The following is a 21,940-nucleotide window of genomic DNA, read 5'->3' on the forward strand; positions in this document are numbered from 1 at the left end:
AAATAAATAAAATCTTAAAACAAAAACAAAACAGATCATCCGGGGGCTTACTGGTTGGTGCATACACGTGTACTAGGTGTTGGGAGAGAGCGTGGGAGCTCCGTGTCCCTTCCCTATACTTTGCACTATGCATCTCCTCCATCTGACTGTTTCTGAGTTATATCCTTTTTTTTTTTTTAATATTTTATTTATTTAATCATGAGAGACACACAGAAAGAGGCAGAGACACAGGCAGAGGGAGAAGCAGGCTCCACGCTGGGAGCCCGATGCGGGACTCGATCCTGGGTCTCCAGGATCAGGCCCTGGGCCCAAGGCGGCGCTAAACCGCGGAGCCACCTGGGCTGCCCTGAGTTATATCCCTTAATAATAAACGAGCGATCTAGTGAGTAAGGGTTTCCTGAGATCTGTGAGCTGCTCCAGCCAGTTAATAGAGCCCAAAGATGGGGCCCTGGGGACCTCATCTCTAGGCAGAGAGTCAGCAGCAGTACAGATGTGAGCGGTCAGTAAAGCTGAAGTATTCAAAAGATATCAGCCACTATTTCAAACTCCATCAGAGTCCTGTCAGTTTCAGGAGGCAGGAAATTAGGTACATTTTTATTGGAGTTACAGGAGTGATGAAGCAGGTGTGAATTTTAAGACCACAATCTCTTCGCTACCATAGAAAATTAGAAGTAGTGAGGAACCCTTGTAGCACTTTGAGCTTTTCCAGTACTTTATGGATTGTGAACTCCCAAAGCTGCATGTGAATGAGGGAATTTTTAGCCTCTGGTCAAATTGTATTCTTCTTGATGTGGGTTGTAAAGTCCCCGTGAAAAACATATACCTTTATTTCCTCATTTACAGGAATAGTTACCGAAACTTTAAATATCATAAATAGAATCTTGTGTTTATCACTAAAAAAAAAATCATCTGACAGTTGATAATTATAGTAAGTAGGCTTACAGCAGGGAGATCAGATGAGAGAAGATGATTCTGGATTACTGTGGTGCCAGTAAAGGTAGAGAAAAGGATTGATTCCACTTAAAATACAGGGAGAATTAACAGGACTTGCTGATTGATTGGCCCTATCTATCTAAACTAGTATATCCTACACCACCAGTTAATAGCTGCCCTCCTAACCTGCTTTTATTCTTATAACATGTATTTTTTCATACAGTCTGCTAAATTATAATTTTCAAAAGGTGGAAACATAATCCTTATACAAAGATAAAAAATACCAAAGATTTTATTCATCATAAGAAACTGCTCCTCCATCATTAGCCTAAGTAATGAGGGAACCAGTTAGATGGTAAGGCTTGTTCAAATGAGAACTTGAGTTTCAGAGATTTAGGTTATCAGCCAAAGGAATGCTGAAATGAATTTGTTAATAGTTGCAAAAATGTTGATATCTTATTAAGTAATAAACTGTAATGTTTGGGATTATTGCTTCTACCAGATGGAAATCAATCCCATCTCTACTGATCAAAATTCTATTGCATCACTACGGCTAGGAATCACTTGCATTGCCATTGGTTTTCTTTTCTTTTCTTTTTTAAGATTTTATTTATTCATGAGAAAGAGAGAGGGAGAAGGGCAGAGACACAGGCAGAGGAAGAAGTAGGCTCCATGTGGGGAGCCCGACATGGGACTCAATCCTGGGTCTCCAGGATCACTCCCTGGGCTGCAGGCAGCGCTAAACCGCTGAGCCACCTGGGTTGCCCGCCATTGGTTTTCTACAAATTAACCTAACACCTACAAAGTTGTGCAGTACCCTAGTCAATATAAAGTTGATCCAAGGTATATCCTAGCACTATGTAAAGGAGCACCCAGTAATTCTCTTCTGCCCATTTACAAATTCTGAACAATTCTTCTTACCAGTTTTGCCCTCACTAGAATGTAAGATTTTAAAAATCAAGGATTTTCTTTAATTCATTGTTGAATTATCAGCACCTAGAACTGTATGTGGTACATAGTTGGCTCTCAATAAAAGTTTATTGAATGAGTGACTGAGTGAAAGATGAGTTTGTTACAGGGACCTAGGAGTTGTAAGATGGAGGAAGGTATGTACATAGAGAAAAGCCTTTAAAAAAAAAAAAAAAAAAAAAAGCTCATGGCAGCCTTTTCTGACCACAGGTCCTATCCTCATTTAGAAATTTAGAAGAGTTACAAATGCATTATTTTACAAATATCTGGCAAATTAATGTCTGGCTTTTTTTTTTTTAATTCATGAGAGATATATATATATATATAGAGAGAGAGAGAGAGGCAGAGACACAGGCAGAGGGAGAAGTAGGCTCCGTGCAAGGAGCCTGACGTGGGACTCGATCCGGGGTCTCCAGGATAGCGCCCTGGGCCAAAGGCAGGTGCCAAACCACTGAGCCACCAGGCATCCCTCCAAATCCTAATTTTGCTTGAAAGCTTAATTTTTATCTCTGGCAACTAGTACTATCAATTGTTTTTCTTGAAGTGACAGGCTTACATTGTTCATTTTTCAAGAAAATGCTTTTAAAATATATTTGATTTCAAAATATATATATATATATATTTGATTTCTATTGATCTTCTATCCTGACACTTTGCTAAGTTAAATTATGTTTTGGGGGCAGGCCGGGTGGCTCGGCGGTTTAGCGCCAGCTTCGGCCCAGGGTGCGATCCTGGAGACCAGGGATCGAGTTCTGAGTCAGGCTCCCTGTGGAGCCTGCTTCTCCCTCTGCCTGTGTCTCTGCCTCTCTCTTTCTGTGTGTGTCTTTAATGAATAAATAAATAAAATCTTTTTAAAAATTATGTTTTGGTAACTTTTTTGGAAATATCTTCACCTTTTCTATACATAATGTCTTGTCTTCTATAAAGACACTTCTTTACAATCTGAATTCATTTTTTTCTTTGCATTATTTTACTATTTATGATTTACAGTACACTGTTTAATATAGGTGGTAGTAGTAGAGTGCCTTGTTCCCATTCTTCAGGGGAAAGCATTCAGTATTTCATCATTATATATGATGTTAACCATAGTTGTTTTTACAACAGATGTCCTATACAAGATTGAGAAAGTTGCCTTCTTTCCTAGTTAAGATTTTTTTTTAAGATTTTATTTATTTATTCATGAGACACACACAGAGAGAGAGAGAGAGGCAGAGACGCAGGCAGAGGGAGGAGAAGCAGGCTCCATGCAAGGAGCCTAATGCGGGACTTGATCCCAGAACCACTGGATCAAACCCTGAGCCAAAGGCAGATGCTCAACCACTGAGCCACCCAGGCATTCCCCAACTTTGAATTCCTGTAAAAAAAAAAAAAAAAAAAAAAAACAGTTCATGATGTATTACTCTTTTTATATATTGTTAAATTCTTACATCTCTGTTGATGGAGGATATTTTCCTGAAATTTTCTCCTTCTGTAACGTCTTTGATTTTGATATCAGGGTGATACTGGATTCATAACATGAGTTTGGGAAGTCTCCCATCATTTCTATTTTTTGAAAGAATGTTTATAGAATTGGTATTATTTCTTCCTTCAGTTATTACTTTTTCGTTTTATTTATTTATAAATAAATGACCCCAAGATCAAGAGTCACATGCCCTTCTGAGTCAGCCAGGTTCCCCACTTCCTTAAATTATTAATAGAATTCAGCAGTGAAGCCATCTGGGCCTGGAGTTGGGTGTTTGGGTGTTTTTTATTTTTGTTTTGTTTTGCAGGGATGGGAAATACAGGGTGAGAAGGAAGGGAAGGTTTTTTAATTATGAAGTCAATTTCTTTCATTGATGTAGGGCCGTGAATTTCAACCAGAGGTGATACCCCTTCCCAGGGGACATTTGGTAGCATCTGGAGATATTTAGGATTATTATAATCAGATGGTGCTTCTGGCATATAGTAGATAGAAGCCAGGGATACTGCTGAAAACCCTATCCCCCACACAAAGAATTATCTAGCCCCAAATGTCAAGACTGCTAAAATTTGAGAAACTGTTACAGGACTATTTGAATTTTTTAATTCTTCTTATAGCAGTTTTAACAATTTGAAACTTTTATTTTTTAAAGATTTTATTTATTTATTCATGAGAGATACAGAGAGAGAGAGAGGCAGGCAGAGATACAGGCAGAGGGAGAAGCAGGCTCCATGCAGGGAGCCCGATGTGGGACTCGATCCCGGGTCTCCAGGATAACACCCTGGGCCGAAGGCAGGTGCCAAACCGCTGAGCCACCCAGGGATCCCCCCCCCCTCCTTTTTTTTTAAAGCAATTTGAGACTTTTATTTTATTTATTTATTTATTTTTTATTTATTTATGATAGTCACACAGAGAGAAAGAGAGAGAGGCAGAGACACAGGCAGAGGGAGAAGCAGGCTCCATGCACCAGGAGCCCGATGTGGGATTTGATCCCGGGTCTCCAGGATCGCGCCCTGGGCCAAAGGCAGGCGCCAAACCGCTGCGCCACCCAGGGATCCCAATTTGAGACTTTTAAATAATGTGTTCACTTCATGTAAGTTGGAGATTTCTTCCTTTTAGTGTCTGTAGCAAGGGGCATCAAACTATAGCACAGGCCAGATTCAGCCACCCAGGCTGCCCTACTATCTGAATCTTTATAGAAAAAGGCTGCTGACCCCTGATTTGTAGGATCTATAGAAATGTCCCCTCTCTCATCACTGATATTGGTAAATTGTATCTTCTCTCTTGGGTACTTTTATCAGCCTAACTAGAGGTTCATTTTATTGAACCTTACAAAGAAACAATTTTGGGGGGACGCCTGGGTGGCTCAGCAGTTGAGCATCTGCCTTTGGCTCGGCCTGATCCTGGGATCAGGGATCGAGTCCCACATTGGGCTCCTTGAATGGAGCCTGCTTCTCCCTCTGCCTATGTCTCTGCCTCTCTCTGTGTGTCTCTCATGAATAAATAAATAACTTTAAAAAAAATAAATAACTTGGGGATCCCTGGGTGGCGCAGCGGTTTAGCGCCTGCCTTTGGCCCAGGGCGCGATCCTGGAGACCCGGGATCGAGTCCCACGTCGGGCTCCCTGCATGGAGCCTGCTTCTCCCTCTGCCTGTGTCTCTGCCTCTCTCTCTCTCTCTGTGACTATCATAAATAAATAAAATTTAAAAATATATAACTTAAAAAAAATTTTTTTGGTTTTGTTGGTTTTCTCCTTTTCTATTTCACAGATTTCTATTCTTTATAATTTCTACTTAATGTGTTCTTTTTATTGCTAACTACCTTTTAAATAAATTTTTAAAATAAGAAAATATTCTATGTACCCATGTTATTTTGTTTCTTTCATTTTTAAAAATTCTAGTTAACATTATACATATATATAATGTTAACTAGAATTATATATATATATATATATATATAATTCTAGTTAACATATTGTGTAATAGGGCAGCCCGAATGGCTCAGCGGTTTAGCGCCACCTTCAGCCCAGGGTGTGATCCTGGAGACCCGGGATTGAGTCCCACGTTGGGCTCCCCGAGTGGAGCCTGCTTCTCCCTCTGCCTCTGCCTCTCTCTCTCTCTGTGTCTCTCATGAATAAATAAATAAAATCTTTTTTAAAAATTTACCTCTTTCAACACTACTTTTTTTCTTTCAACACTTTTTTAAAGATGAGTTTTCTTTTTTTGTTGTTGTTAAATATTTATTTATTCATGAGAGACACACAGAGAGAGGTAGAGACACAGGCTGAGGGAGAAGCAGGTTCCATGCGGGTAGCCTGTTGTGAGACTTGATCCCAGGATTCCGGGATTATGACCTGAGCCAAAGGCAGATGCTCAACTGCTGAGCCACCCAACCGTCCCTAAAGATGAGCTTTCTTAAGTGGGCAGTAATTCTTGTCGTGCCTCTGTATGTAATGCATCTTTTCTTTTTCAAGATTTTCTTTTTTTCACTGGTTTTCAGCAATTTGGTGATAAGTGACTTGATGTGATTTCCTTTCTGTTTATTCTGATTGGAGTGTTTTGAGACTAATTGGAGTCTGTTGAGCTTCCGGTAAATAAAGGAGCTTATAATTTTCGTTATACTTGGAAAATTTCAACCATTACTGTTTCAGATTTTTTTTTTTCTGTTCCAGAACATCTACTTAAGCTCTTTCATTTGTACATTCCTCCAAATAAAGTAATTTGGGGCACCTGGGTGGTTCTATTAAGTGTCTGCCTTTGGCTCGGGTCATGATCCCAGGGCCCGTGATCTAGTTCCACATTGGGCTGACTGCTCCACAGGAAGCCTGCTTCTCCCTCTCCCTCTGTCTGCCACTCCCCCTGCTTGTTCTCTCTCTCTCTCAAATAAATATTTTTTAAAAATTTGGTATCCCCCGGTGGTGCAGCGGTTTAGAGCCGCCTGCATCCCAGGACATGATCCTGGAGGCCTGGGATCGAGTCCCACGTCAGGCTCCCTGCATGTAGCCTGCTTCTCCCTCTGCCTGTGTCTCTGCCTCTCTCTCTCTCTCTCTGCATCTCTATGAATAAATAAATAAAATCTTTAAAAAAAATTTGGTATCCCCTGCTCAGAATTTTTTTCCCTCTCTTCCTTTCAACTCTCTCCCACCCCTCAACTTCCTCCTCTGTCTTCTGGGCCATTTGATACTGTCTCACAGCTTGCTTTTTCATTGTTCATCTATTTTTAGTGTTTTTCTCTTGTCCTTCAAGTTTGTATAGTTTCTGTTGCTGTATCTCCAAGAACATACAAGTACACCTATTCTTTTTCTTCCTCAGTGTGTAATATTTGCCAGTCTTTTCCAGTGAATTTTAAGTTTCAGATATTGTGCTTTTTTTTTTTTTTTTTTGAGAGAGAGAGTGTGTGAGTGTGAGTGGGGGAGGACAGGGAAAAGAGAGAGTTTTTTTTTTTAAGATTTTATTTATTCATGAGAGACACACACATACACACACAGAGGCAGAGACATAGGCAGAGGGAGAAGCAGGGTCCTCGCAGGGAGCCCGATGGGGGACTCGATCCCAGGACCTGAGATCACGCCCTGAGCTGAAGGCAGACAGTCAGCCGCTGAGCCACCCAGGCGTCCCTAAGAGAGAATAACTTAAGCAGACTTGGCGCTGAGCAGAGCCCATCCAAGGCTCGATTCACAATCCTGAGATCATGACCTGAGGCAAAATCAAGAGTCAGACGCTTAACCGACTGAGCCACCCAAGAACCCCCAGATATTGTACTTTTAAGCTCCAGAAATTCTATTTGATTCATTTTATATTTTTCATTTCTCTCATTATGTTCATTTCCATTAAATCCTTGGGCACATTTGTAATAGTGCTTTTTTTTTTTTAAGATTTATTTATTTATTCATTCAGAGAGAGCGAGAGAGAGGCAGAGACACAGGCAGAGGGAGAAGCAGGCTCCATGCAGGAAGCCCGACGCAGGACTCGATTCCGGGTCTCCAGGATCACACCCCGGGCTGCAGGCGGCGCTAAACCGCTGCGCCACCAGGGCTGCCCTGTAATAGTGCTTTCAAAGTGCTTGTCTACTATTTTTATCATCTTATCATCATGTGTCTGTTTTTATTGACTATTTTTCTCCTGGTCACATTTGCCTACTTTTTTTTTGCATGTCTAGCGATTTTTTATTGAACACTTGGTATTGTGAAATTTACATTGTTGAATGCTAGATTTTGTTGACTTCTTTTAAAACATCTTGAACTTTTTTTTTTAAGATTTTATTTATTCATGAGAGACACAGAGAGGGGGCCGGGCAGAGACACAGGAAGAGGGGAGAAGCAGGCTCATGCAGGGAGCCTGACATGGGACTTGATCCCAGGACTCCAGGATCATGCCCTGAGCGAAAGGCAGGCGCCAAACCACTGAACCACCCAAGGATCGCCAACATCTTGAACTTTGTTCTAACAGGCAGTCAGGCTTTTTGTGAATCAGTTTGATCTTTTCAAGGCTCCTTTTTAAGATGGGGTATAGCCTATCTTGAGTGGCCTCTTTCTAGAGCTAATTTTAGTCCTATTACTGAAGTATCTTCTGGAGTTTAAGTTCAATGCTCTAGGTGTTTAACAAGTTCAAAAGGAATTCCCCACATTAGCTGGTCAAAACTCAAACATCGCCCAATCCTCTGCTAACTTTGGGAATTATTCAGTTTATGGATACCCAGTAGTTCATTGCCTGGCTACACGGAGTTTTGCCCTATTCATTTGCTGCTTAATATTTAGCAACAGACTCAAGCATCCTCTAAGCAGAATTCTGGAGCTCTTTCTCTGGGTAATTCGTTCTTTCTATGGTAACACTAATTAACACATTACTAACCATTCACTAAAATCTGAGTAATGAGTTTAGGGATGTTCACTATAAAATTTCAGCTTTACTGTATGTTTGAAATTTTAATGAGATGTTTGAAAATAATCAGATTATATACAACAAATACAATGCCACCATTTATAAAGGTATTTGTGAGATTATACATCATCATGAAATGAGTTCTAAATCAGAAATGGCTGGGAAATGCAGGCCATCCCTGTAACTAGGACAATAGATTGAAAGACCTTCTAGATTCAAGTGGCACTTCACCCTATTTTTCCAAACATAATCCTTCAAGTTCTCAGAAGCTCCACATTTTCATCTATGAAGCTTCTGCAGTCTTGCTGGCTATACTGAATATCAGTTACTTCTGAAGCACAAGGTACTCATTTTTGCCATGGTTCACTTTATAACTATTTGCATGTAGTCTTTTTCATATGCAAACAGATTGCAAACTAGTGAGCCAAAGACAGCCCATAGATGTGTTTTATTTGTCCTAACTTGTCCTACCTAAAAGTTAGCTGTCAGATTACCTGGGTGGCTCACGTCATGATCTCAGGGTTTTGGGATTGAGGCCCGAATCATGCTCACTGCTCAGCAGGGAGCTTGCTTCTCCATCTCCTTCTGCTACCGTTCCCCACCCCTACCCCCACCCCTGGCTCCTGCTCTTTCTCTCTCTCAACTAAATAAAATCGTTAAAAAAAAAAAAAAAAGTAAAAAATAAACTGTCTACATTCAAAAACTGGGAAATGGGGAGGGGAAAAATAAATAAAAATTAAAATTGGGAGGGCACCTGGGGTGGCTCAATTGGATAAGTGTCTAACTTAGGCTCAGTTCATGATTTCAGGGTCCTGGGACTGAGCTCTGCATTGTGCTCCCTGCTCAGCAGGGAGTCTGCTTCTTTTCTCTCTCTGCTCCTCCCCACCCCACTCATTTTCTTTCAAGTAAATAGAATCTTAAAAATAAAATCTTCACAAAAATAAAAATTGGAAGATTTCATATAAAACTTGGATTTCTGGCTCCTTAACAAGTAATCTGGCAACACTGGACGTACATTTCTACATAGCAACAGCTGACTGCATTTGGAGAAGCCTTTCTCCAACACCTACAGGGCCTAATTCCCTCAGTTACTATTCAGGTGGTTGAATCTGCAACTCCTAGACCTCTGTTGTCTAATATGGTAACTACTAGCTACATGTAGCAATTTGAACATAAAGTAATTCAAATTTAAATTATAATTAAATAAATTTAAAACCTCAATACCTCAGCCATATTTTGAGTGCTTAGTAGCCGTGTGTGGTTAGTGGCTACCATATTGGACAAGACTCTGCCACAGGGCACCTGGGTGGCTGAGTTGGTTAAGCATCTGCCTTTGGCTCAGGTCATGATCTCAGGGCCCTGAGATCGAGCCCTGTGTCTGGCTCCCTGCTCACCGGGAAGTCTGCTTGTCCCTCTCCCTCTGCTCCTCTCCCAACGCATGCTCTCTCTCAAATTATTTGACAGAGCCAGTAAGCACAAGCAAGGGGAATGGCAGAGGGAGAGGGAGAAGCAGGCTCCCCACTGAGCAAGGAGCAGGATGCAGGATCAGGACCTGAACCAAAGGCAAATGCTCAACTGACTGAGCCACCCAGGTGCCCCTAAATAAAATCTTAAAACTCTGTTCTGTCTCCCCAGTTAGAAGAACATCTTCCCTATCTTTTGAGTAACATACGTTACTAGCAGTACTGTGGAGACTCACCACTATTTTCTGTTTTTATAGGAAAATATGCCAAGATCTAACACGAGACGTGGGCTTGCGAACCGTTCACAACACTGGCTGTTACGTCTCAAGTCTGCCCCTATTCTACACACTTATTGAGGTGGTTTTTTTTTTCATAATTTAATTACACTAATTATGTTAACTGCCATCTAATTTCAGACCCCATTTGTTTTACCAATTGCCCCAATAATGTCCTTAATAATAAAAAGATCCAGTTTATAATCACATGTTGCCTTTAGTTGTCTCTTTAATCTCCTTGTGTCTGAAGCAGTTCTCTCTATCCTGGACTTTTACCAACTTGAGACAGTTAGGATTATTTTGTATTATATCCAGTTTTATAAAATGTCCCTCAGTTCATCTGTTTAGATTTAGCGGATCTGTTTTTTTGTAGAAATCACGGTGATGCTGTGTTTTTCTCATTGCTGCCTACAGTACAGCTATTGGTCTCCTTAGTGTGATGTCAGCTTTCATTTCAACTATAGTGTATACATTCTCCTTTTGTATTTAAGATGTATCAACTTCCTCACCCTTTTTTTTTAAGATTTTATTTATTTGACAGAGAGAGAAGGAGCACAAGCAGGGGGAGTGGCAGAGAGAGAAAAGCAGGCTCCACACCAAGCAGGGAGCCCAATGCAGGGCTTGATCCCAGGACTCTGGGATTATGACCTGAGTTAAAGACAGATGCTTAATTAACTGAGCCACCCAGGTGCCCCTCACCTTTTAATTGATTCATTTAGCTATATTAATATGGAATCATGGCTTATTTTATTCAGTGAGTTTAAATCCAGTATTATCATTATATATTATGATGCTCACATTGTTCTGGATTTGGCTAGTAGTTTTTGTGTACTTCTGACATGTCCCTATTGTTCTTTGAGCATTTTCTTTTTGCTGGAACAAACAAAATGTTCCACGCTTATCTTATACTTTCCAGTCCTGGATTCACCCATTTCTCCAAGGAGCCTTGGTTCCTTTTACTGGAGAATTAAGCCTTCTATGGGCTGAGCTAGAGAAATATACATTCCCTACATATACACTCTAATGTCTATATATACTTACATCGAAATCTATATTTATCTAGTTTATAAAAATACCTCAATGCTGCTGGGTTCCTTCTGGCTTTTTCCTTTTCCCTAATTGTAACTCCATTCTCTGCTAATACTTATTACCTTCAATATATTAACTAAGTATTCCCCCACCACTCTATGTATGTAACCAATCTCCCATTACCAGCACTGCCTACCCCAGTGCCCTTTTCTCACCCGTCTTAGAATCCAGTACCTCTCCCTTCACAAACGTGTATCTTCCTCATTCCTTCTTAAAACACGTATATTTTTTTTAAAAACCACCTTGTGGGGTGCCTGGGTGGTTCAGTCAGTTAAGCATCTGCCTTGGACTCAGATCATGATCCCTGCGTCCTGGGATGTAGCCCCAGCTCAGGCTCCCTGCTTCTCCCTCTGCCCACCCCCACCAACTCATGTTCTTTCTCGCACACTCTCTCAAATAAATAAAATTTTTGTTTGTTTTTTTTGTTTAAAAAAACAACCTGGTTGGACACTGAGACCAAAAACTGTCAAGACACTTTTGTGCTAGGAGATTTTCATATGGACTGGGTATTCAATGAAATTAAGCCATCACTGTTCATTTTAACTGTGACTTTGGCATCAAAGTACATTTTTTATTTTTTTTAAGATTTTATTTATTTATTTATTCGTGAGAGACAGAGAGAGAGGCAGAGACACAGGCAGAGGGAGAAGCAGGCTCCATGCAGGGAGCCCAATGTGGGACTAGATCCAGGAACTCCTGGATCACGCCCGGAGCTGAAGGCAGATGCTCAACCGCTGAGCCACCCAGGTGTCCCAACATACATCTTTAAAAAGTCTTTATCATTACACATTGTCCTTATCATTACACATACACATTGGCGGGTGCCTGGGTGGCTCGATTGGGTAGGCGTCTGACTTTGGCTCAGGTCATAATCTCAAAGTCCTGGGATCAAGCCCGGTGTTGGGCTCCCACTGAGCACTGAGCAGTTGGCTTGTCCCTCTGCCCTTTCCCCCAGGTAGTACCCTTGCTCTATCAAATAAATAAAATCTTAAGAAAAAAAGAGAGATTTGCTAGGTGATGAGTACCAGGGAGTTGATTATTGTTTACCTAGTCTTATGTTTGAAATTTTCAAATTAAAGAAAAAAAGGAAAGGAGGCAACAGGTCTGCAGATCATTGGACTTTATTAAGAGGAATCACTGCTAATTACTTAGAAGCTACTGTCTAAGCCAAAATCCATGAGGTCCACATGAACATACAGTTAGACGGATACGAAACAAATGCATGGTCAAAACCATGAAATATCCTGATGCCCAGGTGATGAAGGCTGGGGTGAAGTATGCACATTTATTTCAAGCTGTTAAAGAGTTTGTGGGCCACCTAGATGGGAAAGAAAAGGATGTCATCAACTGGCAGCTTTAATGCCATAGCTTACAAGGTCCTTCATGACCTGGAACACACTACTGCCCCTTCTCTCTCCATAGCGTTCCCACATACCCACACCCCTAAGTGCTAGTGAACTACTTTTAGTTACATGAATACTATTTCCCTTCTACCTAGAACTCTCTCCCACTTTTTCACCTTTTAGCTTTCCTTTAGAATTTAAGTTTACATGTCATTTCTTGTAAGCCTTCTCTAAACGAACTCCTACCCCACACGTCTGTCCCTCCTCTGTCTTCCCCACAGAAACTTATACCTCCCATATCAGTGTTTATTAACGTAACAAATATTTATATAATATCTACTATATGTCAGGTGCTAAGGGAGCTACATTGGTAAACCAGGCAGTATCTCTGTCTCTTGAGGAACTTAGAGACTAATAACAGAAACATAATACACACATGAGGTTAACTTACTGAGAAATGCTCTGAGGAAATTACGAGAGCAGGGGGTAGCGGAGTGGGAGAAGTGGCTTTAAATAGGAGCATCAGTGAAAGCCATCCTGAGAAGTTTATACCCGAAAGAGTTAAGTATTCTACTTTTTTTTTTTTTAAGATTTTATTTATTTATTCATGAGAGTACAGAGAGAGGGAGGCAGAGACACAGGCAGAGGGAGAAGCAGGCTCCACGCAGGGAGCCTGACGTGGGACTCGATCCGGGGTCTCCAGGATCAGGCCCTGGACTGAAGGCGGCACTAAACCGCTGAGCCACTGGGGCTGCCCTCTACTTGTCTTTTATGCTGGTTCAACTAAAGGAAGGGACCATGCCTATTTCATTCATTCCTACATCTCAACCCAGTGCTTGGCTCATAAACTATTTAAATAACATGCAATTTATCATTTTAACTATATATTTTTAAAGTAAGCTCCGTGACAAATATGGGGTTCAAAATCACAACTCCGAGATGAAGAGTCACACTCTCCTCTGAATGAGCCTGCCAGGGGCCTTTCTTTTAACTATTTTTAACTCTACGTTTCTTTCTTTCTTTTTTTTTTTTTAAAGACTTTATTTATTTATGAGAGACACAGACATAGGCAGAAACACAGGCAGAGGGAGAAGCAGGCCCCTCACAGGGAGCCTGATGTGGGACTCGATCCTAAGACCGGGTTCATGCCCTGAGCTAAAGGCAGATGCTTAACCACTAAGCCACCCAGGCGTCCCTAACTCTACATTTCTGTGGCATTAATTTACACTAGCAACTATTAATTTTCAGAATTTTTTCATATTCTCAAACTGAAACTAAATAATCCCCCATTTCCCCTCCCTGAAGCCTGACAACCACCATTCCACTTTCTATGAATTTGATTACTCTAGGTACCTCATAAGTGGAATGACATGTTTTTTTGTGATTAGTTTATTTTACTTAGCATGTCTTCAAGGTTCATACAGGTTGTAGCACGTCAGAGTTCCTTCCCCTTTTAAGGCTAAATATTTCATTGTATGTCTATACTGTAATGGATATTTGGGCTGCATCCACCTTTTAGCTATGAATATCGCTATTAACATGCATGTACAAGTTTCTGTTCAACTGAACAGAGTTTCAGTTCTTTTGAAACTATACAACCAGGGATCCCTGGGTGGCGCAGCAGTTTGGCGCCTGCCTTTGGCCCAGGGCGCGATCCTGAAGACCCGGGATCAAATCCCACGTCGGGCTCCCGGTGCATGGAGCCTGCTTCTCCCTCTGCCTGTGTCTCTGCCTCTCTCTCTCTCTGTGTGACTATCATAAATAAATAAAAATAAAAAAAAAAAAAAAAAAAAAAAAGAAACTATACAACCAGAAATGGAATTGCTGGATCATATAGCAGAGTTTAATTTTTTTAGTAAAGTGCTTGATTTCTTTTTATTGCCAAATAATATTCCATTATAACAGATATATTACATTTATCGGTTTCTCAATTGGTGAACACTTAGGTTTCCACTTCGTGGCTATTGTGAATAATGCTTCTTTGAATATTTGTGTACAAGCTTTTGTATAGACATATCTCTCCATTTCTCGAGTATATACCTAGGAGGGTTACTGGGTCATATGTTAACTTTTTGAAGAACTGCCAGACCAGTTTCTTTTTCTTTTCTTTTTGCCAGACCACCTTCTATAGGGCTATACCAATCTATAGCCCCAACAGCAGTATATGAGGTTTCCAATTTCTCCACATCACCAACACCCATCTATTTTTAATGATATGAAGAATTACAGATGCACATTTTGTATATAAATTTTCCTTCTTTGGGGCAGCCCAGGTGGCGCAGTGGTTTAGCGCCGCCTGCAGCCAGGGCATGATCCTGGAGTCCTGGGATTGAGTCCCACGTCAGGCTCTCTGCATGGAGCCTGCTGCTCCCTCTGCCTGTGTCTCTGCCTCTCTCTCTCTCTCATTCTCTGCATTTCTATGAATAAATAAATAAAATCTTAAAAAAAAATTAAAAGTTTAAAAAAAAATTTTTCCTTCTTTCCACTAAAATTATGTTGAAAAAGGAATGTAATACCTCTATTCATATTTTATATTTAAATGTACTTATGATTCCATTTTGTTTAAAAATCTGATAGTATATACAAGAAAACAGGGTTATCTCTAGGCAGTATAATTCAGTTACATTTTTTTTTTTAATTTTTATTTATTTATGATAGTCACAGAGAGAGAGAGGCAGAGACATAGGCAGTGGGAGAAGCAGGCTCCATGCACCGGGAGCCCGACGTGGGATTCGATCCCGGGTCTCCAGGATCGCGCCCTGGGCCAAAGGCAGGCGCCAAACCGCTGCGCCACCCAGGGATCCCCCGATGTGGGATTCGATCCCGGGTCTCTAGGATCGCGCCCTGGGCCAAAGGCAGGCGCCAAACCGCTGTGCCACCCAGGGATGCCAGATTTTTCTATCTTTATAAAATATCTTCCTTAATGGTCACAATGTGTTTAATGGGTGGGGTGCATATGCATTTGTGTATTTCCACTGTATATTACAGAATTAAAACAAAACACCTATATTGGGATTTATTTTTTTAAGTAAGCTCCACACCCAACATGGGGCTTAAATTTATGACCCCAAGATCAAGAGTTGTGTGCTCTATGGACTGAGCTAGCCAGGTGCCCTGGGATTTTTGAAGCATAAATAAAATTGGTTGAATGGAGATCATTAACTTTTTCAGAGGGGGGGAAAAAAAGTCATTTATTTTTTCTTTTTTACCTTTGACCCCCTTCACACATTTCTCCCTATGTTTTTGATTATAGCCATCCTGATAGGTGAACTGATAGTTCCATTGTGGTTTTGATCTGTATTTCCCTGAGAGCTAATGGTGTTAAGCACCTTCTCATATGCTTATCAGCTTTAATATAAGCAATCATATCAAACTTTTGCCTACTCTGTAATTTATTTAAAATACCTGTTACATGGGGGCACCTGAGTGGCTCAGTCGGCTGAGTGTCTGCCTTCAGCTCAGGTCATGATCCCAGGGTCCTGGGAGTGAGCCCCACATCAGGCTTCTTGCTCAGTGGGAGCCTGTTTCTCCCTCTACCTCCACCTGCCACTCCCCATGCTCGTGTGCTCTCTGTCAAATAAATAAAATCTTTAAATAAAATACCTGTTAGATGTAAGAGTCAAATACAAATTTACTTAAAAAAAAAAAAAGAAAAGAAAAGAAAAAGAAAACTTTTTGGGATGCCTGGGTGGCTCAGCAGTTAGGCGTCTGCCTTTGGCTCAGGGCATGATCCTGGAGTCCCAGGATCGAGTCCCACATTGGGCTCCCTGCATGGAGCCTGCTTCTGTCTCTGCCTCTTTCTCTCTCGGTGTCTCTCATGAATAAATAAGTAAAATCTTTTAAAAAAAGGAAAATAATACTTTTTGGACCAACTGCAATGTATAAGACATACTGGAGAATGTAAACGATTTTAAAGAATAGCCTACCACTTAAAGGTACAAAATCCAGCGTTTCCACTGTTTAGCAGTCCAAGTTGGGACATTGTTTCTCTTCTTTAAGCCTCAGTTTCTTAGTTTCTGTAAAATGGGGCTAACGACACCTATCTCCAGTGAAAGTAGTAGAATTAGGTAAGATTATTTACATAAAGTGCTCAGCACTGTAGCTGACGTGAATGGGCCAATAAGTAAATGCTTACTGACAGAACTGCCCCTAGTGTGGAAGGTTGTCAGAACCAGGTTGGCCTGGCCACCAGAAGCGTTCCCCTTCCTGACTTCCAGCTAACTTACACAGTGGTCCCTTGCATGCAGGAAGTCAAAGAGCTCCTCTGTGCAATCCTCCTCTGTCTGTGACCTGGAGGATACACGCTGGTCACAGAGCTCTAGCCGCTCCCGAGCCTTTACACATTTCTCCAGCTGCTCGCATTGCTCTCTCACTGTTGTTAGGGGATCCTAAAGGAGAAACAGAGAAAAGAACCAAAATGGGGGTTTTAGGAGGAGACTCACAAACCATCTGATTGATTAATACAACCACCAAACCAAGGTGCTGCCTCTGAATTACCGTGCAGAAGGCCAGCTGGCAGAGCCACACTGCCGCCAGAAATGGCAGAATGGGGTCTCCCATTCAATTCTGATGCTAAGTAGTAGGGGAAAGTTTCACATTCCTGCCTTCCAAGGTTGCCAGTATGCACTGAAAGCCTCAGTCCTATCTGAAAAACAAGGTGGTAAAGGAAACCTAGCCAAACTTGAAGTAGATCTATAGGAGGCCTCACTTATTAACACATTATTTTGGGCTATGTAATGTCTGTGAATTTGAATTCCCCTCATCTGAGAGCCAGGCCTACGTGCCCCAGCTGCCCAGCTAGAAGGGCAATGTTAATAAGGAGAAGGGCTACATAAGAAAAGTTCCTTCCAGAATCCTTTATTAAACCGCAAAAAGCAGATAGAAAATTGAATACCAGGCCCTCAAGATGCTGCTGTGCTCTCTCATACCATGACTAAAGCAGCTCCAAACCCAGAAGATTCAGTTTCCCAGGCCCACACCCCCAAACACTCCACAGCACAGACAGTACTAAAGGCTTTTTCCACTTCCATTCTCTCCAAGATGTCAAGTAAAGACTCCTTAAAATGCCCTTAGAGTTTCATGAAGCTCAAACTTCCTTTTACTGAGATGTTCCAAACCTGAGACGGCTCTTACCACTAATTCCTCCTCCTCCTCTTCCTCCTACAAAAGGAAAACAAAATTAATGTCAGCAGCAATTTAGGACATATATTCCTAGTCATACTGGTGTTGTAATTACTGAGGAAAAACACTGTATTAATTGTTTTTAAATTTTCTCTATTTTATGATGCTTTGACATTTTAGAGGTTTTGCTAATTCTGGTGTGAAAGCTCCTCCCAGGGGACAATACCTTTCATATGTAAACCAACCTATCCAAAACACCACCAATCACTTCATCTCCTACACTAAACCAATTATTGCTCCTGCCCTAATCACCCTAAGGGCCAAGTACAAATAACTAGACCACCCCTATTGCCCCAAATTATTCAAATAATCCAGTCCTACTAAACTTTCCAGGGCTAACCTATCCTGCCTCACCCATTCTTTCCCTCAGAAATCAAGAGCTGATTTCCCTTGCTCTTTCTACTGGCCCACACACTTCTCCATGTGGCCCTGGGTAGTATGCCTTCCCCTCCTTCTCTTGGGATCCATAAATAGTAAACTCTTCTTTCAAAAAAAAGTGTCTTGGGATCCCTGGGTGGCTCAGAGGTTTGGCGCCAGCCTTCAGCCCAGGGCGTGATCCTGGGGAACGGGATCAAGACCCACATCGGGCTCCTTGCATGGAGCCTGCTTCTCCCTCTGCCTGTGTCTCTGCCTCTGTGTCTCTCATGAATAAATAAATAAACAAAATCTTAAAAAAAAAAAAAGTGTCTCCATGTCTATAGTCTATAACCTTACCATGCCTAATTAAAACAAACCCAGAGTACATTTCAACAAGGACATACTATCCACTTTCATTAGCAACAACCTAGTGTGTAGGACACTCTACATAAAGTAGGGCAACTGGGGGCTTAGTCAGTTAAGCCTCGGCCTTTGGCTTAGGTTGTTATCCTAGGGTCCTGGGATCCAGCTCCATGTTGAGCCCCACATCGGGCTCCCTGCTCAGGGGGAGTCAGCTTCTCCCTCTCTCTCTGCCCCTCCACCCTGCTCACACTTTCTCTTGATTTCTCTCTCTCAAACAAATAAAGTATATAAATTACTTTCATATCTGTAATTTGATTAATCACAACAGCCCCTTAAGGGCTCCACTTTACAGATAACAAACACTAATTAGACATTTTCTTTCTTTCTTTTCTAAAATAAGCTCTACGCCCAACGTGGAGCTTGAACTCACCAACCACCCTGAGATCAAGAGTCACATGCTCTTATCTACTGAGCCAGCCTGGTGCCCCAATTAGACATTTTCTGATATAAATTCAAGCTGATGTTCACATGAAATTTTTGTTTGAAATTCTGGTAGGCCCTAGTATTACCAGAAATAGCTCAGTTTAGTCCTTCTATCCAAAACGAAATTAGGAAGAAAACTAACATTTTTTTCTAGACTCTGAACTTGAACTAGGAATATGAAAATAGCCAAACCTAAACTTCGTTAGCCAGAGCTTAACTAAAAACGTTAGTCACTGCTTTTTGACTTGCTGAATTCCCAGGTCTCTACATAGACTATGAGCCTAAGTGCATCAAAGGTCTACAGTACAGTGCTCCATTCACAACCTTGGAAATACCACCTTCTACCTATTTACTTCTGATTCAGGTACACAACCTCAAACTTTGTTTCCTTTCTTCCTAAGAGAGCAAAAAAGTCCCTATGGAAGCATCATTATAGGTCTAAATCTGGAGCACAATAGAGTCTGATCAATATTTCAGCCTGTTTGCCTGCCTGCACATCCATGTATCCACATTTGGGGGAAGGGAAAGAAAAGGTATATAGGAAAATACCAAGAACTAGTTCAGCAATCCCTCATTATGTTTTCAAAAATCCAACACAATCTGCTTGTCCCTACCATGCATGCCCTTTGGGGAAGAGACCAAAACTCAGGAAAGCTGGGAGGGCTAAGGCTGCTATTTATCCTCAAAATTAGCAAAGATCTCTTCTAAACATGAAGATTTTTAGGATGTCAAATTCTAGATTTACTTTTTTCTTTTTAAAAAATTTATTCATGAGAAACACACAGAGAGAGGCAGAGATACAGGCAGAGTGAGAAGCAGGCTCCTCACAGGGAGCCCAATGTGGGACTCGATCCCCAGACTGGGATCACACCCTGAGCCAAAGGCAGATGCTCAACCGCTGAGCCACCCACGCGTCCCAAATTCTAGATTTTCATTAAGGTTTCTTACCCTTGCTCTTTAAAAAAATTCATACTGAAAAAATTCTTCCAAAAAACGGAAATCAGGGATCCCTGGGTGGTGCAGCGGTTTGGCGCCTGCCTTTGGCCCAGGGCGTGATCCTGGAGACCGGGGATCGAATCCCACATCGGGCCCCCAGTGCATGGAGCCTGCTTCTCCCTCTGCCTATGTCTCTGCCTCTCTCTCTCTCTGTGACTATCATAAAAAAACAAACAAACAAACAAACAAAAACACAAAAACGGAAATCATATTGTTTCAGTTAGAGACCCGAAATTTGGGCAGCGGGGGGCGGGGGGCGGCGGGCGGCTCAGCAGTTTGGCGCCGTCTTCAGCCAGGGGTGTGATCCTGGAGACCTCGGATGGAGTCCCACATCGGGCTTCCTGCATGGAGCCTGCTTCTCCCTCTGCCTGTGTCTCTGCCCCTCTCCCTCTCTCATGAATAAATAAATAAAATCTTTAAAAAAAAAAAAAAAGAAACCTGGAATTTGTATCCTAGAAACAAGACCTTTGTATCATTTCTCTACTAGCAATGCTACTACATTGATCATTTTGATAATATTGTATGAAAAAATATTAGGACATGTAGAAAAACAAATCCAAGTCTGAATATGGACTACTTCATGTAAAATTTTCAGTCAATAACAAAAACCAAGGTCACACTAAACAAAAAGATGTAATGTCCAAAAGGTATAGGTTCTTCATAAGCCCTTAGTTTTTAAATATATTTTATTTGTTAGAGAGTGCCCAAGTAGGGGTAGGGGTGGACAAGGGGCAGAGGGAGAGAGAGCAGACTCCCCACCAAGCAGGAAGCCTGTCGAAGCTGGATACCAACACCCTGGGATCATGACACAGCTGAAGGCAGACATCCAACCAACTGAACCACCTGGGCGCCCCAAAGACCTCAGTTTTCTTAATTTTAAAACTGACTCCTTGCTTTTTCTCATCTACTGCTGTGGTAGGAGTGCTGAACTTTCTGGTATACTTCCTGCTGAACATCCTGAGGCTGGTTCCATTTCATTCTGCTCCTCTTTCTGAAAATAATAAGACTAGGAAAAATCTTGGGATAAACTAGTTTCCATCTGTTTTGAACCCATAAACCTGGAACAGCTGCCCTGAAGGGACTAGAGAACAAAGGATAGGAAATGTGACTGGAAAACAAAGGTAGCTGGCTTCTGTAAAGCTGTGAAGCACTGTGACTAAGTCTTGGTTGGGTCAGAAACCATGCTGCTTGGGTTCAAGTCCTGGCTCCATGATTTCCCAGCTGTGGTCCTTAGAAAAGACATTTAACCTTTCTGTGCTAGTTTTTCATCTGTAAAATGACAATAAGAACAGTACCCAATACTCACCTTCTAGGACTAGTGTGTCGCTTAAACGGATTGGTACATATAAATAACTTGGAATAGTAAGCAGTCAAAAAATAATTATTAAATTGGCATTCTTACTCTGGCAAAGAGCTCCCTCTTCCATCAGCACAGAATTATGGGGCACATTCCTACACTGTCCCCAAATATATCTCCCACCTTCACCCCTACCGAAAAAAAGAAACCACCACTTCTTTACAGAAACTAGCATAAGGCCAGATCTTCGGAACCTGCACAGAAAATGTGGCAGGATTCTTGACCCGAGTGGAGAGAAGCACTAGCGCTGGTCAGCCTGCTCTCTAAACCTGCCAAACTAGGGTCTCGGAACACCTGACCGACTAAAAATAAAAATACAATTTTTACAAAAGTTTAGGCGACACAGCATTTCTTTGTCGTTACACCTTCACTGCATTCACAGACGGGGGAAACCAGGAGCTAGAGAAAGGCTAGTCATCTACTTGTCCAAGATGAATCGACAAATTCTGGGGAAGGGTCAAGGGAACCAGCAATCCGGACGGTGCAAACTCCAGGGGCGACTCCAGGGCCAACAGGGCCCGGTGGGTTTTGGCGGGCTAGGTGTTGAGCCTCCCTCCGGGCAGCGAAGAGGGTCGAGTCGGTCGCCCTGCCTTACCTCCTTGGGATCTCCGGACCCGGTCAGCATCTTTTGCTCGTCCTCCAGCCCCATGTCCCGCTACAGTTCTGAATTCAACACCAGCAGCAACAGCGGCACCTACTCCACTTCAGGATCAAGAAGGACTTGTAAGGGTCACTCGGCGGATATCCGGCGGTCTGGCCGGAAGTGCGGCAGACTCGTCGTAGTCGCGAACA

General features: G+C 41.8%; 1 protein-coding gene and 1 long non-coding RNA gene across 3 annotated transcripts in view; one reads left to right on the plus strand and one right to left on the minus strand.

Moving 5' to 3' along the window:
- Positions 1 to 10,186, plus strand: part of LOC140602605 (uncharacterized) — an 11,021-nt gene extending 835 nt beyond the window's left edge. The window contains exon 2 of the long non-coding RNA XR_012005524.1: positions 9,962 to 10,186. This is a non-coding gene — a long non-coding RNA (uncharacterized lncRNA). The remainder of the gene's footprint in view (positions 1 to 9,961) is intronic.
- Positions 10,187 to 12,173: 1,987 nt separating this feature from the next.
- On the minus strand, positions 12,174 to 21,928 carry UQCRH (ubiquinol-cytochrome c reductase hinge protein). 2 transcript variants are annotated; one of them, XM_072772320.1, is made up of 5 exons: positions 21,744 to 21,919; positions 17,545 to 17,571; positions 16,909 to 17,056; positions 16,638 to 16,799; positions 12,174 to 12,386 (listed from the first exon to the last, which is right to left on the minus strand). In XM_072772320.1, the coding sequence occupies exons 3-5, from the start codon at positions 16,969 to 16,971 to the stop codon at positions 12,354 to 12,356; spliced, it is 258 nt and encodes an 85-aa protein (XP_072628421.1). In that variant the 5' UTR covers positions 16,972 to 17,056; positions 17,545 to 17,571; positions 21,744 to 21,919; the 3' UTR covers positions 12,174 to 12,353. The 2 variants fall into 2 exon arrangements, with proteins under 2 accessions (XP_072628421.1, XP_072628420.1); XM_072772319.1 differs by lacking the exon at positions 16,909 to 17,056 and having other exon boundaries at positions 21,744 to 21,928.
- Positions 21,929 to 21,940: the final 12 nt, after the last annotated feature.

This window comes from Canis lupus, chromosome 13, assembly GCF_048164855.1.
Source record: "Canis lupus baileyi chromosome 13, mCanLup2.hap1, whole genome shotgun sequence".
Classification (NCBI taxonomy): Eukaryota; Metazoa; Chordata; class Mammalia; order Carnivora; family Canidae; genus Canis; species Canis lupus.